The sequence below is a fragment of the Rutidosis leptorrhynchoides genome, chromosome 1 (assembly GCF_046630445.1).
Source record: "Rutidosis leptorrhynchoides isolate AG116_Rl617_1_P2 chromosome 1, CSIRO_AGI_Rlap_v1, whole genome shotgun sequence".
NCBI classification, from domain to species: Eukaryota; Viridiplantae; Streptophyta; class Magnoliopsida; order Asterales; family Asteraceae; genus Rutidosis; species Rutidosis leptorrhynchoides.
Window position 1 is genome coordinate 639,964,918 of NC_092333.1, and position 18,553 is coordinate 639,983,470.

General features: G+C 33.5%; 3 protein-coding genes across 3 annotated transcripts; 1 reads left to right on the forward strand and 2 right to left on the reverse strand.

Moving 5' to 3' along the window:
- Positions 1-5,502: 5,502 nt before the first annotated feature.
- Positions 5,503-7,223, reverse strand: LOC139849258 (uncharacterized). Its single transcript, XM_071838918.1, has 2 exons — positions 6,923-7,223; positions 5,503-6,536 (listed from the first exon to the last, which is right to left on the reverse strand). The coding sequence occupies exons 1-2, from the start codon at positions 7,221-7,223 to the stop codon at positions 5,503-5,505; spliced, it is 1,335 nt and encodes a 444-aa protein (XP_071695019.1).
- Positions 7,224-8,268: 1,045 nt separating this feature from the next.
- On the forward strand, positions 8,269-11,472 carry LOC139849263 (uncharacterized). The gene is made up of 6 exons (XM_071838922.1): positions 8,269-8,700; positions 8,857-8,955; positions 9,053-9,364; positions 9,843-10,184; positions 10,627-10,923; positions 11,200-11,472. Exons 1-6 carry the CDS (start codon positions 8,269-8,271, stop codon positions 11,470-11,472), a joined length of 1,755 nt encoding a protein of 584 aa, XP_071695023.1.
- Positions 11,473-13,630: 2,158 nt separating this feature from the next.
- On the reverse strand, positions 13,631-16,638 carry LOC139885696 (probable protein phosphatase 2C 5). Its single transcript, XM_071869453.1, has 8 exons — positions 16,456-16,638; positions 15,866-16,112; positions 15,609-15,780; positions 15,268-15,485; positions 15,073-15,180; positions 14,853-14,978; positions 14,533-14,765; positions 13,631-14,052 (listed from the first exon to the last, which is right to left on the reverse strand). Exons 2-8 carry the CDS (start codon positions 16,079-16,081, stop codon positions 13,827-13,829), a joined length of 1,299 nt encoding a protein of 432 aa, XP_071725554.1. The 5' UTR covers positions 16,082-16,112; positions 16,456-16,638; the 3' UTR covers positions 13,631-13,826.
- Between the last annotated feature and the right edge of the window lie 1,915 nt (positions 16,639-18,553).

The window sequence follows — 18,553 nt, forward strand, 5'->3', positions numbered from 1 at the left end:
GGGAAATTAAATCCAAGGTATATTGGACCATTCAAGATTATTGATCGTGTCGGACCAGTAGCTTACCGACTTGAGTTACCTCAACAACTCGCGGCTGTACATAACACTTTCCACGTCTCGAATTTGAAGAAATGTTTTGCTAAAGAAGATCTCACTATTCCGTTAGATGAAATCTAAATCAACGAAAAACTTCAATTCATCGAAGAACCCGACGAAATAATGGATCGTGAGGTTAAAAGACTTAAGCAAAACAAGATACCAATTGTTAAGGTTCGATGGAATGCTCGTAGAGGACCCGAGCTCACCTGGGAACGAGAAGATTAGATGAAGAAGAAATACCCGCATTTATTTCCAGAAGATACGTCAACACCTCCAACTGCTTAAAATTTCGGGACGAAATTTATTTAACGGGTAGGTACTGTAGTGACCCGAACTTTTCCATGTTTATATATATATTAAATGAAATTGTTATTTACATGATTAAGTGTTTCCAACATATTAAGCATTAAAACTTGTTAAGACTTGATTAATTGAAATAGGTTTCATATAGACAATTGACCACCCAAGTTGACCGGTGATTCACGAACGTTAAAACTTGTAAAAACTATATGATGACATATATATGGATATATATATATATATATATATATATATATATATATATATATATATATATATATATATATATATATATATATATATATATATATATATATATATATATATATATATATATATAGTTAACATGATATTATGATAAGTAAACATATCATTAAGTATATTAACAATGAACTACATATGTAAAAACAAGACTACTAACTTAATGATTTTGAAACGAGACATATATGTAACGATTATCGTTGTAACGACATTTAATGTATATATATCATATTAAGAGATATTCATACATCATAATATCATGATAATATAATAATTTAAAATCTCATTTGATATTATAAACATTGGGTTAACAACATTTAACAAGATCGTTAACCAAAAGGTTTCAAAACAACACTTACATGTAACGACTAACGATGACTTAACGACTCAGTTAAAATGTATATACATGTAGTGTTTTAATATGTATTCATACACTTTTTAAAGACTTCAAGACACTTATCAAAATACTTCTACTTAATAAAAATGCTTACAATTACATCCTCGTTCAGTTTCATCAACAATTCTACTCGTATGCACCCGTATTCGTACTCGTACAATACACAGCTTTTAGATGTATGTACTATTGGTATATACACTCCAATGATTAGCTCTTAGCAGCCCATGTGAGTTACCTAACACATGTGGGAACCATCATTTGGCAACTAGCATGAAATATCTCATAAAATTACAAAAATATGAGTAATCATTCATGACTTATTTACATGAAAACAAAATTACATATCCTTTATATCTAATCCATACACCAACGACCAAAAACACCTACAAACACTTTCATTCTTCAATTTTCTTCATCTAATTGATCTCTCTTAAGTTCTATCTTCAAGTTCTAAGTGTTCTTCGTAAATTCTACAAGTTCTAATTTCATAAAATCAAGAATACTTTCAAGTTTTCTAGCTTACTTCCAATCTTGTAGAGTGATCTTCAAACCTCAAGAAATCTTTCTTATTTACAGTAATATATCTTTCTAATACAAGGTAATACTCATATTCAAACTTTGATTCAATTTCTATAACTATAACAATCTTATTTCGAGTGGAAATCTTACTTGAACTTGTTTTCATGTCATGATTCTACTTCAAGAACTTTCAAGCCATCCAAGATCCTTTGAAGCTAGATCCATTTGTCTCTTTTCCAGTAGGTTTATCCACAAAACTTGAGGTAGTAATGATGTTCATAACATCATTCGATTCATACATATAAAGCAATCTTATTCGAAGGTTTAAACTTGAAATCACTAGAACATAGTTTAGTTAATTCTAAACTTGTTCGCAAACAAAAGTTTATCCTTCTAACTTGACTTTTAAAATCAACTAAACACATGTTCTATATCTATATGATATGCTAACTTAATGATTTAAAACCTGGAAACACGAAAAATACCGTAAAACCGGACATACGCCGTCGTAGTAACACCGCGGGCTGTTTTGGGTTTGATAATTAAAAACTATGATAAACTTTGATTTAAAATTTGTTATTCTGGGAAAATGATTTTTATTATGAACATGAAACTATATCCAAAAATCATGGTTAAACTCAAAGTGGAAGTATGTTTTTCAAAATGGTCATCAAGACGTCGTTCTTTCGACTGAAATGACTACCTCTTACAAAAATAACTTGTAACTTATATTTCCGACTATAAACCTATACTTTTTCTGTTTAGATTCATAAAATAGAGTTCAATATGAAACCATAGCAATTTGATTCACTCAAAACGGATTTAAAATGAAGAAGTTATGGGTAAAACAAGATTGGATATTTTTTTGATTTTTGTAGCTACGGGAAATATTAACAATTCTATACAAATCATATCCTAGCTAACTTATATTGTATTATACATGTATTCTAATATATTATGTAATCTTGAGATACCATAGACACGTATGCAAATGTTTTGACATATCATATCGACCCATGTATATATATTATTTGGAACAACCATAGACACTCTATATGCAGTAATGTTGGAGTTAGCTATACAGGGTTGAGGTTGATTCCAAAAATATATATACTTTGAGTTGTGATCTAGCCTAAGACGTGTATACACTGGGTCGTGGATTGATTCAAGATAATATATATCGATTTATTTCTGTACATCTAACTGTGGACAACTAGTTGTAGGTTACTAACGAGGACAGCTGACTTAATAAACTTAAAACATCAAAATGTATTAAAAGTGTTGTAAATATATTTTGAACATACTTTGATATATATGTACATATTTGTTATAGGTTCGTGAATCGACCAGTGGCCAAGTCTTACTTCCCGACGAAGTAAAAATCTGTGAAAGTGAGTTATAGTCCCACTTTTAAAATCTAATATTTTGGGATGAGAATACATGCAGTTTTATAAATGTTTTACGAAATAGACACAAGTAATTGAAACTACATTATATGGGTGAATGATCGAAGCCGAATATGCCCCTTTTGCTTGGTAGCCTAAGAATTAGTAAACCGATCTACTAATTGACGCGAATCCTAAAGATAGATCTATTGGGCCTAACGAACCCCATCCAAAGTACCGGATGCTTTAGTACTTCGAATTCGTTTTTATCATGTCCGAAGAATTTTCCGGAATGATAGGGGATATTCTTATATGCATCTTATTAATGTCGGTTACCAGGTGTTCACCATATGAATGAATTTTATCTCTATGTATGGGATGTATATTGAAATATGAAATCTTGTGGTCTATTATTATGATTTGATAATATATAGGTTAAACCTATAACTCACCAACATTTTTGTTGACGTTTTAAGCATGTTTATTCTCAGGTGATTATTAAGAGCTTCCGCTGTTGCATATTAAAATAAGGACAAGATTTGGAGTCCATGCTTGTATGATATTATGTAAAAACTGCATTCAAGAAACTTATTTTTGATGTAATATATTCTTATTGTAAACCATTATGTAATGGTCGTGTGTAAACGGTATATTTTAAATTATCATTAGTTGATAATCTACGTAATGCTCTTTAAACCTTTATCGATAAAATAAAGGTTATGGTTGTTTAAAAAATGAATGCAGTCTTTGAAAAACGTCTCATATAGAGGTCAAAACTTCGTGATGAAATCAATTAATATGGAACGTTTATAATCAATATGAACGGGACATTTCAGTTACTTGTATATCAAGAATGTCTAGTGTAAGGCTATGAGTCCGGTAGCGCGGGTATAATTGCGCTATACGTTGCTGTTCTCAGAATATATGTGTGTGAAAGTGAATTCCAGGATCCCTTGTTCTGTGGATGAAGTCTTGTATTTATAGGATAACCTTTCTTGTCTTCTATCGCCACGTAATAAGGTTAAAAGGATCGTGGCCTGCAAATAGTACATCTTCAGGCGAGCTGATCTGACAAAAGTAAAAAGTGTTCTTGTCGGCTCTAACCTTGTGTGCCAGGTGTTCTCTGCCAGTTACAGCATCGCCCGGCATATGGGCGCTGCTCACGCGCGCCAATGGAAATGGCGCCCCGCTATGAGCGTAGTGCTCTATTCCTTAACGCGCGCCCTCGTAAGTCCTTGTGGCGATGCTGTTTGATGCGCTACACGATCTAGTCAGGTATGCGTATCATTATCGATACTATTTTACACCATTTAGATAGTATATATAAATATAAATTTAAGGTTTGGATTTTTTATTTTTTTAATCCATGCATATTTTTATCTATGCTTTTTAATATTTTCTTCAAAATCAAGACTACACGTTTTAACCCGAACCCTTTAAACCGATCCCATATATCAATATCGTGTATGCCCAGGGAATACCTGCCATTCTGCCAATGAGGCTGAAGTCAAGTACTCAAGTAGAATTAGCCGAGGTTTTCTAGATAATTTGTTTATCAAGCCTTTGATTTTTTCAGATTCAAAACACATCTACATAATTCGACACGCAATAGAGGAAACGGATACATTCTAATGATACCGCGACCCGCAAGCGCATGCTATACGCACGCGGGCAAGCATTAGTATGCGCATGCGCATGCAATCTTTGCGGTATGCGGTAGCGCATTGTATACTTTGTTCCCGGTATGACGGTTACTTGTTGACCACGTTCGGTAATCTTTTCCATAATTATATCCGAGATACGGGGAAGTTGGTTATGGAAAGGATTATCACAATCACGGATGATTCTAGAATTAGGGTTTGCCTACATATACTAACGCTAATCATCATTCTTAAGGGCATCACACGTAACACATCTTACGTAACAGCTATCATCATCACCTCTCTTAGGGTTAACAAGTTAGTTCTTTTACGACTGTTGCCTACAACCCTACTTTGGGCCTGACGATCGACGACCGTCATCGAAGGTGGACTTAATCACTTAGCCACCCCGCCGACATCATCATGTCGGCCAGGGTTAATCACGGTAGCCGGACCGGAGAGCTAAGTTCTAAGATCCTTACCTCTCCTTAAACGTATTGAGCGTGTGTATTTACCCTTTAGAAAATATACGCATGATCACATTCATATCTGGTTATACCGCATCTAGTCACTTAACATAACCTTGACATGGTGCTCACCAAGGAAGCTTAGATTGGAGATCTCATTAAGAACATCAAAACAACTATATGCGCTTGTTTAGGTTAAGCAATGAAGGGCTAAAACTTTTTTTTTTCGAACAACCAACTTTATAAAAACCTCAACCTAGTAAGACACTAGAGAGGCTAAAACCAAACAATTACAAAGGATTACAGAACCAATCGGTCCTAGAAATATTACATTTGCTTCTATATCTAACCCAAAAAAAGGAAAAATTACATATAGAATCAAAAAGTTCACTAATCTTCATTTGAGGACCAAAAATCTTAGCATTTCTAAATCTCTACATGATCCACATGTATGCTGCAACAATACTATACGCGTGCTCTTTCCTTTTTGTTGTCGTAGCCCAATTATCTAGCCAAGCAATCCATAGTAGCCAATTATCAAAACCCGGTAAACCAACATTAGTCCAAAGTTGAATCCTTGACCAAACCTGTTTAGCAATAGGACAACCAAACAAAGCATGATCTAAAGATTCAATACCATAATTACAAGACAGACAACTAATTTGTTTCATTTCCAATCCTCTTTTAGACAAGTTGAGACGGGTCGGTAACTTGTCTAAAGCCACTCTCCACAAGAATATGTTCACTTTTCGAGGGATGGTGTTTAACCATCTTGTAGGCGATTCTGAAATAGGTAACAATGTTGCATCGATCAATCTTCGTCCTTCATTAACCATGTACACTCCATCCATAGCTAACGAAAAAGACCAAGAGTCATTCTTATCGTTTAGCACCAAAAGCGAAGTGTTTGAGATCAGGTCTTCAAACTCAGTAAGATGACGTGAAGATTGTAATGGACGAGACCAATTCCAATGCCACACATCATCTATTAATCTGTCAGCAATTAAACAATCATTATTAATATCGAGACGGAATATTCGTTCAAACCTTGATGCTAACGTAGATTCACCAACCCACACTTCCTTCCACAATCTAGTACTCAACCCGTTACCGATTACTTTTTTGAAGGCAGAATGTGGAATAATATTAGTATCATTTAGACTGTTGCAAACATCAACTATATTACCCCACACGCCTGTTTTATGTAATCGATATCTCCCACCTGTACCATCTCTACCATAAATGTCTTTTATAATTCGAACCCATAATGCTTCCGGTTTAGACAAGAATCGCCACTTCCATTTCATTAAAAGAGCCATGTTAAAGGCTTTTAGGCTCCCAATATTTAAGCCTCCTTTTTCAAGTGAAGCTAAAATTTGTTCCCACCTTACCCATGCCATTTTCGAGCTCTCTGAACTACCACCCCAAAAAAATCTCAATCTGATACTCTCCAAGTTATTTACGATACCTTATGGACAATTAAATAATGATAGATAATAAATACCTAAGCTCCCTAAAACCGCTTTAATTAAAGTTAATCTACCGCCAATAGATAACATATTCGCCTTCCATGTAGACAACTTACTATTAAAACGTTCCACCAGTTCTTTCCAATTAATGAGAGCTTTCATATTTGCCCCTAAGACTATAGATAATGGTGACTGTGACGTGGAGTGATAGAGTTACACTTTTTGGGGAAAAACTGTGATTGGGCCATGACATTTTGGGGGGGAGTTGTAATGGGGGGCTTTTGTAAGGGCGTTTGTGGGTGATGTGTCAAAATATGATTGGAGGTTGGGTTAAAAAGTGGTGAAAAAGGTAGAAAAAAATCAAAAAAAAAAATCACAAACGCACAGAAATCTGCCCGTGCTTCAAAGACAAACGCCCCAACACAAACGCCCACAAACGCCCCATTCTGGGCGTTTGTGAGGCGTTTGTGGGCGAATTCAAGGCAACAAACGCTGCAATATCTGTGGTCTAAAGGCAACCCTGGGTATTTAAATGGGAGTGATCCCACTAAACAACCTGTTTGGTTTGCCATAATATCCAACTCAGAAGAAATAACTCCCACTCCGAACACATTCGATTTCTTAATATTTATCTTCAAACCCGATGCCCGGTAGAACACATTTAAAATGTTAACAATATTCGCCATATTCTGAGAATTCCACTCTGAAGTAATAGATCAACGATGGCGGTTCACATGGGAAAAAAAAAATGACCGGGAAGCGAGGTGAAAGAACCCTTCAAAGGAATGATACATAACAGCAACCGGGAACCGCCTCACACATAGAAAGCAAAAAAAAAAAAAAAAAAAAAAAAAAAAAAAAAAAAAACCTACATCAAACTACCAAGACTATATATGAGCGAGCCGGAATGCATACGGGCCAACCTAACTAAACAAACCGAAAACCATCTATAACCAACATACCACAATAATTACAAGACAAACGTATAAACCAACAAACAACAGACTGAGTGAACAAACACGGAATCACAAGAACCGAGAAAGATTATCCGTTGCAATGAATGCCTTTTTGCCACGCAATGGATGATGTGTACTATTGAATGGATAAGATCATATAGTTTTAGATCATTGGATGGATATGATTTAATCTTTTTTTCGAGCATGACTCATTTATTGTTTTAATGCATGATGATCGATGATGAATCAGTCTACGATTCTAACACAATTAATACGGAAATACGCAGTAAATAGCATGTGATATGATAATTGAATAATTTATTTACTATTTATTTTTTGTTTTTTGAAAAGCATAACGGTCATTATAGAAAACTCCTAATCTATTTAGTACTTATCTAATTTTAATCAAATACGGAGTAGCTTTTAATGTAATTTTAAAATCTTATCGTATAAATCCGTTTTAACTAAATTGAATCCTAATCATTCCCTAACTCGTATTTCTAACGTTTATAAATTTCTCAAACCCTAATTTCTTATCTAATTACACATTCTATCTTCTTAATTACTTTTAACTAGCAGCTAGTTCGTCTTTACTTAATACCTCGTAAGATTATATTACTTTTTATTAGACGTACTACAGTATTTAATTTTCATAATCTCGTAGTTGCATACTTGCATGCATGAATTGCATGTATATTTAAGTTGATATACTTGATTCAACCGTGCGTCAATACAATCTTTATTTGTTATTGGTTTTAGGTTTTAGGTTTGCAGAATGGCATCAAGTAATAAAATTTGGTTTGGATCATTCGGTCCATTTGTTTTCAATGAAGATTTGAGTAATCATAAAGATGTTATGATGGAAGAATCAACATTGATATTTCCATCAACGTTTGTTAGACGTGAACTAGATATTATATTCGGGTCGTATAATCGTCATGAAAAAGGCGCTATTCAAGTTCCCAGTGATACAAGAAACGTGTTGAAAGATTCAACATTAATTGTCCGGGATGAATTAATTGTGAGTGGTGAACTTAATATTAAGTTCGGAACATTTGGTTCTGATCATAAGAGGGAGATTAAAGATTTAAAAGATGGTGAAAAGGCGAGTTTTAATGTAGTTGAAGATATCGATAGGAAAATGGAGGTTCAGAATTATTTGATGAAGGTTTTGAAGCTTGATCAAGATGTGAATCTCGAAAATCCGGTATTGTCTTTTACTTTTAGTATTTTTGGTAAATTAATAATTGTGCTTAATGTATGTATATTTTTATAATTTTATACCATGTGTTATATTGCAATTATAGGTTTGAAATTAGTAATATGTTATTGAAATTAGTAATATGTTATTTTGCATATGCAGAACAAATTTGTATCTTCGTACGAAGAAGAGTTAATGGAAACAAGGAGTTTAGGGTTATGTAGAGATCGAGTCGCACTTCATTACTTGTGTTCTAATAAGGTTAATATTACTTCTTTTTTATATTTTCTTATAAAATTGAAGAATTTTTTGTTTGATACATATTTTGGTATGGAGACTAATTTGCTATTTACTTTAGGCGGGGAGGTTTGTTGCCCGATGGATTTCAGACGAGGAGTATCTTCAAGCCGTTGAAACACGCAAAATGCGTTCATCATGTGTTGAAGAAAGGATCTCGGCTGATCAAAATGAGGAAATATTAGCAGGAGAAAATGCAATCGAACTTGAAGAAAAAGAAGAAATTGAGATCGATTTGAAGCTAAAAGAACAATGTTTGGTAGATGAAACGGTGAAAGAAAACGAGGCAATCGAGAAAAATAAACGTAATGCTGACGTGGCCAGAGTGCAGGCCGAGGCACGAGATCAGAATGTAGCCGAGCAAAAAGAGACTGTAAGTTCTTATTGGAGTTTAAAATACAATGAGATCTATTAAGGGGGGTCAAAACGGGTCAAAACGGGACTTTTGATGAAAGTCCTTAACTACTAACAGTTTTAATTTATTTTAGTTTATACAGTAGATAGTTATTTTTTTATTATAGATAGCTGATAGGTTATGCATATGAACAATGTTTATGTTTTATCTATATAATATTAATATTAATATTAATATTAATATTACATTTCATATAACTTCCAACACTACTTAGTAACAAATATAGCTTCTTTTGTTATTTTCAGGCTGAGATATTTTTAGAACAACGGACCCATAATAAACACATGTTCATATGTTCATAGGTTATGCATATGAACAATGTTTATGTTTTATCTATATAATATTAATATTAATATTAATATTAATATTAATATTACATTTCATATAACTTCCAACACTACTTAGTAACAAATATAGCTTCTTTTGTTATTTTCAGGCTGAGATATTTTTAGAACAACGGACCCAGAATGACGTCGCTAATGAAATAACATCAAATCCAGCAGTTTCGAGTGTAGTAACACGAATGCCTGTTTTATGCGTTGAAGAAGTGCACGTGGAGGATCAATGTAACGAGATAGTAGCAGAGAATAATAATAAACACATTATGAAAAACGAAGAATCTGCCGAACCTATCGTAACAAGTGGGATAATAAACGATACAAAACAGGAAAAAGTGTTTGAAATAAACGAGGAAATTGAGAGTAAGGAACGAGTTGATGAAGATGCCAAGCTGCAGGCTGAGGTGCAAGCTCAAAAGGAAGCCAAGAAAAAAGAGAAGGTAAATTCTTATTAACTACCTATGGTTATAAACTTATAATATAGTTATCTGGTAGTACACGCGGGTCGGACGGGTTGGGTAACGGGTCATAATTATTGACCATAAACTCACATATAATTAATGCTAAAGAGATTAAGATTCACAATGATAATTTATCATTAGAAAGAAAGAATAGCCGGAATAAAAATCTACAATAATAATAACTTAAATTATAAGATTAGCTCTTAAATAGATTATACAATTCAGAATAATTTAAGCAAGTATATATACATAAAGCAACTTTAAACATATATGACCCGTTTCATATTTTATGGTAAACGGGTAAACAGATCATGTTATCCCGTTTCATCTTTTAGCTATTATCTATATATCCGCCCACTAAATTGGGTGTAATTTTTTTAAACTCTAAACAGCATACATCTATTGACATATAACTTTGCAGGCACAGTTGAAACGATTAAGAAATAAGGAAAGAAAAAGGGCTGCCATCTCCAACAACAAAATTAGTTACCAAGACGTTGTAGAGTCAAACGGGTCAAAAGAGCTACATAAGTCAAATGAAGAGGAAAATGTGTATGAGATACGTATAGAAGAGGTTGTACCTAATTTGAAAGTGCAACATTGGTTGGAGGTAACGAAGAAAATAAACGAGGCAATTGAAAGTAATGAAGGAGTTGATGAAGAGGCCCAGATGCAGGATGAGGTGCGACCTCAAAAAGAAGCCAAGAAAAAAGATAAGGTAAATTCTAATTAACTACATGTGTTTATAATATATTTATCTCGTAGTACACACGGGCCAAACGGGTTGGGTAACAGGTCATAATGACTAATTTTGGTGCATATCAGTTGCAGTTAGGTTAGGTTTGCTGACCTGCAAAATCGTTTTGATTCATTTTCTCATCATAAATAGTTTATGTGTTAGATATGTTTACATTCACAATATAATAAGAGTCTTCCTTGTTCATCAAAAGTCGTCTTAAAAGCAAAATATTATTATTGACCTATAACATTGCAGGCACGGCTGAAACGATTAAGAAATAAGGAAAAAAAGAGGGCTGCCATCTCCAACAACAAGATCAGTTACCAAGACGTTGTGGATTCAAGCGGGTCAAAAGAGCTACATAACACAAATGAAGAAAAATCACAACGTCGACCTTCACGTTTCTCTTTAATGTTGTCGAACTTTAAAACCATCATGTCACCTTCAACGGTCATATTGGCAGTGAGAAAGATCTTACTCGCCCTTACTATAGTTCTAACCTTATTTACAATTACAGTATTACATTAACTAGTCTTATGCTAGTATATAAATTTGGTTTCAAGCAACATTTAGCATATTGAAGACAGATGTAGATGTACCTTTGGTTTATAGGGTTGTACATGACCACATTCTAAGATTCCTTTGTAGTTTGTACCGATTTGTTTGGAGATGAAAGAACAAGTAATTGACTTGTATTTGCATATCATAAAATGGTATTATTTCTTCTAATACCAAGAGATAAAACATGACTGTCAACATATACTTGATTCCACTTAGGGAGTAACGAGTCTGAGCAGTTAACAAGCTATTCGAGTTTCGAGCTCGTTTATCTCGAATTCGAACATCATACTATTCGAACTTGAGTCGAACGCGAACGTAAATTATCGTTACTTAAATGAGCTAGGCTTAAAAAATAATATTCGGCTCGACTCGATTGAAAACTCATTTATGTCTCTCCCATCGAATAAGTTAATCTAGTTAATTTAGTCGGTCGAGCTAAACGAACATAGTTATCGTAATATTTTTATCTTAAATCCCTTAAGATTAAATATTAATCAATAATAAAATTTAAACTTTATGCGTGTAATTTCGTTGAAATACAAAATTGTACTATCACCATATGAATTACTATTAGTACATTTAACGAACATGGAAATTGTTGAAACCACGGGGACTATCATAGCAACAAAAGGGCTATCTCAGCAACGCTTTGAAAACCACGAGGACTAAATGTCCATCTAGATGAGAAAACCCTATGGACTATTTCAATAATTTGGGTAAACCACAAGGATTATCTCAGTAATTATGTATAATTTATATGATCATTATATAACATGTACACAATATTTAATTGTTAATTTTATACATATTGTTACTAATTCATTATTATTATTGAAGAGAAAAAAATAGAGAAGGACGACTCTTTATTATTTTTCGTTGTTTTATGTCGCGTACAACAAAAAATAATGTTGATTTTAAGATAACATGGGAAATAGGATAATTGAAATATAATATTAGAATTTTTTTAATGACAGCCCTAAATATTATTGTTAAAAAATAATTTATGCAAAAATTGATGGTACAGTTTGTCGGTTGATAGCGGTTATTTTCATGTGGTTAATTATCCTTAAAGTACAACCACGTTAAGTATGTCCTAATTGTTTAATGACAGCCTTTAGGACTGTCATTAGAAAAATTCATAATACTAATATAAATACGTAAGTTCTGTTTTCAATTCGTTCAAATGTGGGCGGAAAGTGTTGTTAACAGAAACTTTATATACTCGCATCCAAAATTCTCTCATCTCCTTTCATCTCCATTTAAAATAAAAACTCGAGAATGCATGTTATGTTTAAATCCACTCAATTCGTTTCCTATACATCGTTAAAAAAAACTCGAGAATGCGGCGTAAATGGAAAAGAGGAAGAAAAACAAATTTGGAAAGGAAATAAAAGAGGAGAAAAAGAGACAAGAAAAGAAAAGAAACAAGAGAGGAGAAACTCGTGTCGCCGGGGAGACGAAACCCCTGACGATGCAGTGATGACCGAAGGTGAGGGAGTGGGGGACGGTGACGGCGTTGAAAACGCATTCCGAAATGAAGCTCCACTCCGTCTGCTTTGAGTTGCCAGCTCAGCTCTCGAATTTTCTTCTAGAACTAAGGTATTATCTTCTTACCAAGACAGGAAATGAGTTTTCTTCCAAAAAAAAAACAAAAAAAAAATTTGATGAGAAAGAAGCTTAAGCTGTTGAAAACAAATAAAATGTTACCTACTCAAAACCTCTTTAACTTGTTGGAAGACATACAAGATCATGTCTCAATTAACCTAGGAAGATAGATTCTACACTAAAACATGTAATTTGCAACTCAATTCAGACTACTGCCAACGAAGGTTCAATTGGATTAAGTGTATATTGCCATGTCACAATGATGTTGGAGCCATAACTATTTGATAGGCAAAAAAGCTCTCCTTCCACCCCAGATCAATAGCTCCGAACTAGGTTATTTAACCGCATATTAATGCCCATAATCTTAATGGTGATGAACTCGTCGATTGATATCTTTATTGTCGACATTGCTAATGGCCTTAGAATCACCCATGAAACTATATCCGTATACATTACCGGATTAATCTCATTACAAATACAATCGCAAAATTGAACAATATCACACTCATGTTTTCTCATATAATTATGTTCATAATATAATGTAGCATTTGTTCTTAATTAGTAGTCAAACAGCCGATCACAAAATATAATCGACACACGCACACTCCTACAGTCCTTAAGATATTCTCCACAAACACCTACAAACGGTATCTTTCATCTCAAGAAGAGTTTAAAAGAGATGATTGATGCTCACACACTGGCAACGAAAGAATGTATTAATTACTATTTACCATGTTAATTAAAGTAGTTATATCATCAATGTGGTGAGGTACACTTGCCCTTTTCCCTTCCATTGCATCTTTCTTTCTCCTACACTTTAAACATAACATGGGACCCGATGATGCCGAAAATATCGTTCCCTCGTTTGGTGCCTCGTCTGCTTGGCAAACTGCACATCTAAATATTCCCAAATTTGAGTTTACAGCCAAATCTTTTCCCAGCCTGCAATTAACACACAAGGTATATAATAATGATAATGATATACACATTAAAAGATACAACTATATATATCTACATTGTGATAAGCCTAGCGGTTAAAGCATGCGATGCTTTCAGGTCGACTCATAACTTATTTCCCAAATAATTCAATATATGTTATTGATTGATTTACCCAAATACTGATAGCATTATTATTTGCTTAGATGTTCTGCCAAGTCAATAATTATTTGCTTAGATGTCAACACTTCCATTTATGGCATCATCTCTATTATATTTAATAAAATATAGACATGATTTAAGATATGACTTTCACTACGACCATAGTCATTTACACAACAAATATTTAGTTTCTGAAACCATAGTAACTATCTACGACATTTCAAATTATGAACTACAAAAGATCCGGTCACGCGTTTAAAGATCTCAAAAGCAGGCAACTTTTTACAAAACAGGAATCAAATTATACGTAAAAGTAAATCGTACCTTTCTGCAAGCATTGCAGAACCCTCTTCAAAAATCTCCTCTACAGTCCCAACAGCTGAAAGCTTATTCGGTTCATTCTTCGCAGAATTATGAAATCTTTTTCCAGGAATGAGTGACGTCAGCAGATTTTGTTTCTTTTTGGGTGCTGAAGGGATAACAGGATACCCATATGGAATGATATCAACAACTACACAAGTTGTGTCATCTTTTAGTCCACGTGACCTAAGCGCCTCCTGCAACCAAACGTATACATATCAACAAAAATCAATAAAAAAAACACAAATAACAAGAACTATGTGTCATCGTATGTTGAACAAAACCTTCACAACAAGCTTGGCAGCAAGTTCTGCATGCAATCCACGACAACATTGAGCCGCCATGTCAGACGATAACGCATCCCAGATACCATCAGACGCAATTATAAGTCTTCCTCCCGTATTTGAAAGCTACAAATCCAAAATTACTGAGTCAGATTAACTTTTAACCATATTAAATAATCAGAACATAAAAGATACAGATAATAATGCATTTATTTGCAACCTTCACTTGTTTAACGTGAGGTATAGGAACGATAAATTCCCCAACATCCGTATCACCTATGGACCTTGAGAGACACAACCCGCCAGGCCAACAACGAAGTGGACCCACCTGAAAAATTCAATCTTAAAGGTGGTAAGATTTACACTTTTTTTTTGCTTATAAAGTAAAAAAGTTTAAATATTTATCTTTATTTACCTCATTCCCGCCAAAAATATTAAGTCGCCCTACTTCACCCCCACTTGCGGTTACACGTTCGCGTTCTTCAACATTTTCTTCGAGCCTATGGTCAACGGTCAATAGTGATACAACACCGGACTGTGTGTCTAATATGCATCGTGAATCCCCGACAGATGCAACGGTTATGGTCCACCCGTCAATTACAACGAATGTAACAGTCGTACCAGATGTCTCACCTATCATTTACAAAAAAAAAAAACAAAAAAACAAAAAAAAAAAAAACAAATAAATAAAACATTATTAGACAGAGACTTTACTAAAACTGATGATGAACCAATAAACGCAATTGAATTCATTACCTTTTTGCTGAAACTCAATATCAGTTTTCACAAAACCGGCTACTAATGCTCGAGGAAGTGTTTGAAGCCACTCTTCACGATCACATCCTTGAGGAATCGCGCTTAAAATGTTGTTTAACAAATTCTCTTTTGCAAAAATAGCAGCCGATATACCATTGTGCCCATCAAATATCTACAAAAAAGGAATCAAATTTCAACAATCTGATACACGAATAAACTCGTTAAACCAATTAAGCAAACAGATCCCATATATATACCGCAAAAACTGAAAAAGACGTTGACGGATCCCCTGAAATTCTCTGGCAATCGGGATTAATCAAGAAATAATCCTCTCCCTTTTTTGCTAAAGCTGCTTGTCCATAACTAACACTAGGTTTTTCGACGTTCCCATTTCTAAGCTCCCGACCAATCAACGTCCCAAGCGGTGTAAGAGGTGGATTTGTCTTCATACTTAAAGTCTCTGTTTTGCTCATTTTTTGCTATAACAATTCGTTATCCAGTACCCTAATTCATTTACAGAATAAACAATAAACAAATAAATTAATGTTAAAAAAATTAGATGATCTGTAAATATAATTAAGTTATAGTTATTATCAGCTAAAATTCAACCTAAACTAAATTCTTCACATAATTCATTTATTGACAAAATAATTCCACAAATTCAGTAATGTAAGTAATCAGTTAATCAAATTAACATTTCCATACGGATGTGTAAGTATTTGATTACATAAAAGATCTACAGATAAACAGAGTTAGCAAAATGCGAATAGATACAATATACACACAGCTAAAAACATGTGGTTGTATAAATTAATACTAAAACATTAGAAAATTGATGAATACTTACAGCGAAGACATTGAAGAAAGTGGAATCAGATCTAGAACGAAGAACCTAAAACAGCATTGAACAAAATTCAAACTGTTTTCGTTGTATGAATTGAAATAAAATCAAACCCTAGTAGAAAGTGAATGAGAAAGATAAATTTTTAAGGAGAGAGAAACGCGGGGATGAAAAGCGGGTTTGGGTTTGGGTTTGGGTTGGGGCAAATGTATCTTCTGTAAATTCATAAAATTGATTGATTGATAATGATTTATGACAAATGACAATTGACAACAGCCAATTTATTTTTCTATTTATATAATTATAATTATAATTATATATTATTATATTATATATATAATTATATAATTATAATTACTCCATATTATTATTTACGAGTATTTCTATTTCTATTAGTATATTAATATTAATTAATATTAATATTAATATTAATATTAATTAATATATTAAGATTTTTTTTTTTTCGTTTTTTGAAAAAACTTTGTTCACGAACATTATAGATTGGATGAAAATAAGAACATTTAGAAAAGACACTTCGTGATGAATGTTATTATTTTAGCGGGAAAACGCTCGAAGAAGTAATATATAACAATTATCGTGTTTTTCGAGCGTATGTTGAGGTTTTAGACATTAGGGTTTAGATATTAGGGTTTATAGGGTTTAGATATTAGGGTTTAGAAATTTAGGGTTTAGGGTTTAGATTTAGGATTTAGATTGAGTTTTTAACGTGAACGGTTTAGAGTTTTTAACACGAGGTTTTTAACATCCCGTCTTTTTCCGTTTACTTTCTGTCTATCTATTTTAAAGTCCGTTACTTAATTATAACATCTTCCGTTAATACGCGTTTTAAAATAATTCATTTAGGTAATTCACGCAACCGCTTACAAACTTGAGGGACCAATGTTGTCAATTGGGCAAAGATTTGACTAGGTCAAATGGTCAACACCCACCTCCTCCATTTATTCATCCTCCACCTTTCCACTACTTACACCTTTTTGCTCTCAAACCCTCAAACAAGAATTCATCATCTAAATTCGATCTAGCAAGCGTTCTTCAAAATAAATTACATATTTGGAATCCTTGCAACTTCCTCTTCGAATCCATACCAACTTCATTACATTTGGGTAACTTTCTAAAAACACTAAATTTCTTGTTCTTGATCTTTAAAACTTAAAAGTGCGTTAATTAGTGGCTATGGCTCAAGTCTAACATGATTATGTGATTTATTTGCTTGTTCTTGATATTTTGATGTAACTAGCTTAAACTTGAAATAGGTGTGTTTGATTTTGAGATTTAGTTGCTTGAATGTTGTTAAATGTTAAAAGTGCATGTATTAAATGTGTTACTAGCATCACTAGCTTCAATTTGATGTGTAGGTTGACTTAGGAAGACTCCATAAACAAAATTGCTAAATTTATGATTTTAAATTAGGGTTTGATAAAAGCAAAATGATTTTTTGATGTATTGAATGCTTTGCAATGTTAATTGTAAGTGTTTAGTTGTATTGTATGCGAAATTACCTACGAAACGGCGTATTATATGTGTGCATTTGGTTTCCGAATCATTGGTTGCATTTATGAGCTTGAATGTCAGTAATGCTGAACATTTAATGTGGTTTTGATTGTTATAAATGCTAGAATTGATTGATGATATGTGTTTAGTTGTATTCCTCGTTAAATTACTTTTCCAACGATGTATGGTATGCATTTTAAGTGTTTACGGTTCATTAGTTGTGTTAAAATGAGTTTTGGCTCGAGACTTGAACACTTGCACCAGCCCAGGAATCAGCTCCCGTGTATTGCCGCGGCGCGGCCCAGCTATGTCGCGGCGCGACATTGGTCGCGTTTGGGGACTGTTCAACTTTGCACTTTTTCGTTTAATTCCAACTATGCTACGCACCTCCGATTAACATGTAATTTGTTCTAACATGCTTATATATGAATAATTAGCTCAGAAAAATAGTTCGGGACCCGTCCCGAACGTGTTGACTTTTTCGTTGACTTTGACTTGACCAAAGTTGACTTTTGTTCAAACTTAACCAATACTTGTTTAAACCGTTCTAATCTTCTTGTATACTTGATTCTTGCATGAAACTTGACAACTT